General features: G+C 48.5%; 1 protein-coding gene across 1 annotated transcript; it reads left to right on the forward strand.

Annotated features, from left to right (window-relative positions):
- The first annotated feature begins 277 nt into the window (after window positions 1–277).
- Window positions 278–3,121, forward strand: LOC117005015 (histidine triad nucleotide-binding protein 1-like). The gene is made up of 3 exons (XM_033076231.1): window positions 278–470; window positions 1,910–1,983; window positions 2,787–3,121. Exons 1-3 carry the CDS (start codon window positions 293–295, stop codon window positions 2,949–2,951), a joined length of 417 nt encoding a protein of 138 aa, XP_032932122.1. The 5' UTR covers window positions 278–292; the 3' UTR covers window positions 2,952–3,121.
- Window positions 3,122–6,374: the final 3,253 nt, after the last annotated feature.

Genomic DNA, 6,374 nt, shown 5'->3' on the forward strand with positions numbered 1-6,374 from the left:
GGGATGGACTTGATGTGGTAACAAATAACAAGAAACAGTACTTGTAGCTACTACAGCCTGTTCTGCGACCTCATAGGCCGCCCTCAGGGTCGCAGCACTACACGAAGGAGATCCCTCCGCGGACTCGCCAAGGTCGGATCCCTCCGCGCCCCGAGGGCACGCAAACTCCCTGAGACCCGGTAAGTACCAGCTCGACGAGGGCGGACCCGCCAAGGGGGCGGGGACAAGCGAAAACGACAGACGAGACAGCGAATCGAAAAGCGGGAACGGCCGGCGGTGATCTGTCAGCCCAATGGGCGCTGCAGAGGGCCTGTCCACGTGGAGGAAGTGCGGGGACGGCACTGGGCGTTGTTCTGGCCTGACGAGAGTATTGGAGTGCTGGGTTGTCCGGTGTCGTGGCGCCATTATTGTCTTCCTAAAGATAATCTGTAAAGCACTTCCCCGGTACCATCAGCGACGAGGACGAGGAGGTAGCAGCGGCTTTGCTATGTGCGCGGTTCTTCTTCCCTTCCCCCACTTCCCTCTCCCTGACCCGAGGACCCCGTGCGCGGTGCCCGGGAGTGCTTTAGGGTGGGTGGCGGCGCTGCTGCTGCGAGTGGGTGCAGGGACGAGGGACGGACGGGTCCTCTCTGGGTTGTGGCGCTCTCTACTGCACCATCCCCTAAGCTTGTTCGGTGCCGCACCCTCACCCGTCCGGCTGCTGCCGGCGTACTGGGTTGCTGGTGTTGTCCGGACTCACTTCGCATCCCACCCTACCGTATCGTGTGCGCGCGTAGAGAAGGGCCTCCGATGGTAATGTATTTGGTGTTAGCCGCAGACGTTTGCCGCATTATGTCCCTTTGGCACTGCGAGTCGGACAAAGTTTGCTACCTCGTATAGGATGATAGTTTTGAAAGTTTATTTTAGGTGCACTCAATCTCCTCGGGGATTGTGTGTGTGTGTGTGTGTGTGTGTGTGAACAGTGAATGTCTGAGTAATGAGCGTAATGAATTGGGTTTGCATAGGAAAAATGCAGGTCTCGATGTGTCTCGTAATAGCATCAAAAAGGTTTCACAGCTCTGCTGTCCTGGGCTTTGGTTCTGAACCCCAAATTGGACTAGGCAAGGAATAACAGGTTTTTCTTGTTTTTCTTTTTAAAAAAACAGTTGAGAAACGCGTCATCCTGCAGGCTTCAAAAGCTTCCCAGATCTTGTTTCTGTGGGGAAGTGGGACCCTGATAACAGCATGCTTGCAATGGTCACGGGTGCTGGTGCTGGGAACGAGAGTGATCTGCTTAGACTGGGGGGAAAAGCAATGCAGCCGTTGCCTACACGATGTTAACTTTAAGTTAGTATCTCATGTAATTTAGTTATTAAAATGCTGAAGGTTAATAGGGATGCCTTCTGCTTTTGAAGGTAGGGTTTGCATGTAATATAGAAGACAGACTCATCCTATGCACTTGCATGCTTCCTATCATTGTGTTTGTTTAATACTTGAGCTACCTGTCCCATGGGAAATAAATGGCCACTGCTCTTCCACTTAACTAAACTCTTTGCTGATTCATTTAAATCATTTGTCTCCTGCCTCTGCGTGAACCACATCTAATAGAAAAACTTCTTAGGATTAAAACATACTGGAGGTTGCTAATCAAAAGTAGTGGCTCATCTCTTGCCTCCATCATCTTGCATGCTAAATCCCATTTCTGGAACAGGCTCTGTAAATATATTGTATTTTGGATATAGAAATCATTACTGTCATGCAAGAAAATCAGTGTTCAGGCTTGTGTTTGGGGTATCTGGTAATCTGCTTCTATAGGAGTTCAGTGGGGCAGGTTGATTTGCTTAAGCTGTTACCTTTCTCTGAAACTGGTTATGTTTCAACTGTTTACTCTTCTTCCAGTGACTCATGTTCCATGATCTTTCACCCCAAGGTGGGATACTTTTCCTAATCATGCCTAAGGAACCAGTTTTTGAGTTGTCTGAAGCAGAAGATTCTGGTAAATCTGTAAGTATTGTGGAAGCTTTCTGTATGCTAAACTGTACCTCTGGTTAGTTCCTCATTATCTAGACTCTTTCATCTCCCCTTTTCCTCTTGATAGGACACAGTAGTCTACTTTTGGTTTTGTGGCGCTATAATCTTTTGCCTCTAACTTGTAATGGAGTTGAGCTTTTTGACTAAAAGCAGTAATATAAAGCAGTGCTTATCCCTGGGTATGTATTTCTGGTGCAAAATGCAGTGCTTTTTTGGAGCACAGTCTGGTGCCTATTGCCATGGTTTAGAGTAAGAGTAGTAGTACTTCTAACATGGGGAAGAGGACTTGGGGATTTAGGCAGGTCAGGGGCAATGAAGGAAAAAGCTGGTTGACAGGTGCTGGATGCTTTGCTTTTATTTATGGAAGTCAGGTTCAAAGACTTTGCAAACCCATGCAAAAGGCTGCCTAAAGTTTATTTTCCACCAGGATTGGTTATGTTTCCTGAAGACACAATGGGGGCTTTAACCCAGAGACAAAGTCAGCTTCTGTAACTGTTTTGTAGCTTGTTGCTGTCTCTTGAAAAAAATTGCCTAGCTCCTTTTTTCCCCCTAAAGTGTGCATAATTGGTCTTTGTAGCTTTGCTTGGAAAGCGTCAGTTGTGGGCAGTTGGACTGACATTAATTTGAAGTGCAATGATTGAATTGCTAGGAATTTGCTAGCTGCTTTCTCTGGGTGGTTCTCTGCTCACTCCTTCCCTTCCTGTCCTCTCCCCTATTTGTGTATTCTTTTTTTCTTTCTATTTTACCTATTTATAAGTTTGTACTTCCTTCTCCAGCTTCTTGGGCATGTAATGATTGTTGACGAGATGTGTGTTACTCACCTGGGCCTGACCAATGGATTCCAGATGGTTGTGGATGAAGGGCCCGAGGGTGGGCAGTCTGTCTATCGCATACATCTACCCGTTCTGGGTGGCCATCAGTTGGGCTGGCCACCTGGCTAAGATTTTGGCACCACAAGAGTTGCTGCAAGTGTACAAATTGCCACTGAATGGATTTCGTCTCTTGCCCGTCAATCTAGCCGCTGTTGATGTTTAATTCTTTGTGCCATGTGTCTGTGGAATAAAAGCTTTGAGCAGCAGTTGCACAATAAAGATTTGTCATGGGGATATCACCTCCAGTCTTGCGCGTCTTACTGAGGGGAAGTAGTTCTGCAAGTTCAAATGGTGTCTCCCTGGACTGCTAGTATGTGGAATGTTTCAGTCTGGTATCAGCATTCTATTGATAATGATTTGCCTGTTCATTTGAAGCGCTTAGCTGGAAGTGCTTAGCAGTCTCCTGCATCTGGTAGGAAGCAGTCTTAGCTCTTTGGCAGTTTTGACAGTATGTTTTACCTTTCATCCTACGTTGCCAAAAATTTCCTTCAAAGTGGAGAGAGCCAAGGATTATAAAAGTGTTTTACTGGAGAATCATAGGATCCTAGAGCAGCCCAGATTTGAAGGGACCTCAAAAGATCATCTGGTTCAGCCTTTTGTTTAAAAGGGATCCTAGATGAGATTATCTAGCACTCTTTCCAATAGTATCTTGAAAACCTTCAACAATGGGGACTGGTGCAACCTCTACCCATTGTTCCTTGTCTTCTCCATGTGGCTCCATGTGAAGAGAGTCTCCATCCTCTGTACCTTCCCTTTAAGTACTGGAACACTGTGATGAGGTTCCCCCTAAGCCTAGGCAGGTTCCTAACATTTTGCAACTACAGTAATTTCACAACCATAAGGTGCACCAGACTATAAGGCGCACCTCCGGGAGCTGGCAAATTTCGCAACTTTGTACATTATATAAGGCGCACTGGACTATAAGGCGCACATTTTTTGTGCAACGAGGAGCTGCGCCGCGCGCAACAAAGTAACGAAATAGTAAAGGGATCGCGCAATCGCAGGGTTTACTGGCAGGTGCTCAATTTGCAAACATTTTTCACAGATTGGCGTAGCCTTTAAACGCAGCCCCAGGCGCCCTCCCCATGCCGTGAGCTTTGGCACTCCCGCCTGCCCGCGGCGCCAGCTGGCGAGGCACAGCTCAGGGCAACCGCGGCTCACGGTGGTCCGGGGCGGCTCGGGGCTGCCCATGGTCTGGGTTGACTCAGAGTGGCTGCGACTCGCGGCTTCTGTGGCCGCCCGCTCCCTCCCTCCCTGCGCGACCCGCACCAGACCAGCGGCGGCACTTCCCTCTCTCCCCGCGTGGCGGTTGGGGCCAACGCAGCTCCGCTCTCTCCCCGCGCGGCTTGTACAGGACTGGCACCGGCTTCCTCCCTCCCTGCGTGGCTCGTACGGGACCGACGCCGGCTTCCTCCCTCCCCGTGCGGCTACCGGGTCCTGTGGCAGCTCCCTCCCTCCCTGCGTGGTTCCTGCCGGCTGCGGCCGCCCGCTCCCGCCCCCCTTTGCGACTCGGCGCTCCCGCAGCACCACTCCCCCATTGTGGCTCACACTTCCGGTTTGGCAAATTTCACAACTTTGTCCATTATATAAGGCGCACCGGACTATAAGGCGCACTTCCGGGTTTGGGGGAAAATTTTAGTCAAAAGGATGCACCTAATAGTCGTGAAATTACTGTAATTCCTTTGTCTTTGCTAGTCTTCATGCGTCCTCTCGCTGCTTTTAAATGTTGCTCTAGAGCTTTCCAATCATGGCAGTTTTCCCAAGCGCAGTTATCTGACAACTTAGGACTTGGACTTATTCCCTGCTTCTGTAAGTAGTCAGTGCTATTGCTTGCCATCCTGCCTACTGAACCAATTTGCTGTGAATGAGTGTTTTAGGTCGCTTAAAGAATCACTGGCAAAAGTATTGGCAAAAGCAGGTTTAATATAAAAGTGAAAGCACAACAAAGTTTGTTGGCAAGGTTTACTACTTACCAGATAGTTAAAGCACTCAGAGAAAAATCAAACTAAAATCTAAAATCAACTCAAAAATTGTCTATGTTGAGGCTTGGTGGGGGGAGATGGAAGGGTATGGATAAAACAGAATAAGGAACACCCTCGGGGTGAGTCTTCTCCTTGTTGTTCCTTGTGTAGAAGAGAGCCTCTGTCCTCTTTGTAGCTGCCTTTGAGAACCAGAATACTGTCATGATGTTCCTCCTGAGCCATCTCTTTTCTAAGGTAGAAAATACCTAAGTCCTTCAGCCTTTCCTCACATTCTCCAGCCTTTTGATCATCTTCGTTGCTCTCCTTGGGAACTTCTCCCATCTGTCTGCATCTTTTTGTTGAATTCTGGGGACCAGAACTGGACACAGTGCTCCAGGTGCTGCCTGCAGGCGTGGCCTCTGGGAGAAGAGGTTGGGGTCTGCCCTATGCTGGACACAGCTAGTTTCTGCCAGCTAAGCTCCAGACTCCTCGAGGACCAAAACTGAGCAACTCAGCAAAGCTGGTGGCACCCCTGTGTAAGCATATTTAAGAAATAGCAAAATACTGTCTGGGGCAGGTACTTCCCTGATGCACTTGGGTCTGGCAGGTGGCTTTGTCCTGAAGGAACGTTTTCTCCTTATTTTCTCCTGACCTGTTGAGGAGGAGTGGTGAGATAACATCTGGTTGGGCCCCTGGCAGGCAGCCAAGATCTGGCATCAGAAAGCCTAAAAGGCAGGTTCATCCATGTAGAAGGGGATTGGTGGTTTAGAGACTGATAGCGAGTGGGGTAGGAACAGGACGCTTTGGAAATAGCAAGTTGCATCAGTATCTGGGGATGCAGTCACTTTGAGTGGGGGAAGTTTCAATGGAAAAATCTGTCTTTCTGAGCAATAAGAGGTTCTTGTAAGTAAAAAGGATGTAGTCTCCATTTTTTTTTCAATTGGCAATACAAATGGCAACAATCCGGAACTCCTGCATTGAATGCCACTGAGCAGAGTGCTGAGTGCTCTGTGTGTGTGTGAGATACCCAGGTCCAGCTATAAAGAGGTAACGGAGGAGATATGAGGTTGGTCTGGCTAAACTTGATTAAGACAGGGTTTTACAGAAGGCAATGCCTTGAGGATGTGAAGGGTAAAAGGATAATATGTAAGGTTGGCGATGTTCTTCCTGACCCTTTTGTTTGGAAGGATTGGGACTGAATGTTGATTTCAGTGAAGGGCAGGTACCAATCCATCTTCTATAACTCTTTCAGCAGCAAAGGACACTCAAAGCTGAGTACCAGGCCCCAATGATGCTTTATTGGGTGTGACTGAGATGGAGTTCATTTCCCCACAGCGGCTCTCAGTGCTGTGCTTTGCATTGGTAGCTAGAAAGGTGTTGATAACCCACAAGTGTTTTGCCTACTGCTGAGCAGTACTGTCACAGCACCAGCACTGTCTCTCCAACAATTCCACCCTATCATCAGTAGGCTTGGGCTGGTAAGATCTTGGGAGGAGATGCAACCAGGACAGCTGACCCAAATTGGCCTGAG

This window comes from Catharus ustulatus, chromosome W (genome assembly GCF_009819885.2).
Source record: "Catharus ustulatus isolate bCatUst1 chromosome W, bCatUst1.pri.v2, whole genome shotgun sequence".
Taxonomy (NCBI): domain Eukaryota; kingdom Metazoa; phylum Chordata; class Aves; order Passeriformes; family Turdidae; genus Catharus; species Catharus ustulatus.

Coding starts and splice junctions, on each gene's coding strand:
- LOC117005015 (XM_033076231.1), top strand. CDS start 293: ATGGGCGCTGCAGAGGGCCTGTCCACGTGGAGGAAGTGCGGGGACGGC. Junction 471..1,909: donor TCAGCGACGAGGACGAGGAG/GTAGCAGCGGCT, acceptor TTTCACCCCAAG/GTGGGATACTTTTCCTAATC. Junction 1,984..2,786: donor CAGAAGATTCTGGTAAATCT/GTAAGTATTGTG, acceptor TTCCTTCTCCAG/CTTCTTGGGCATGTAATGAT.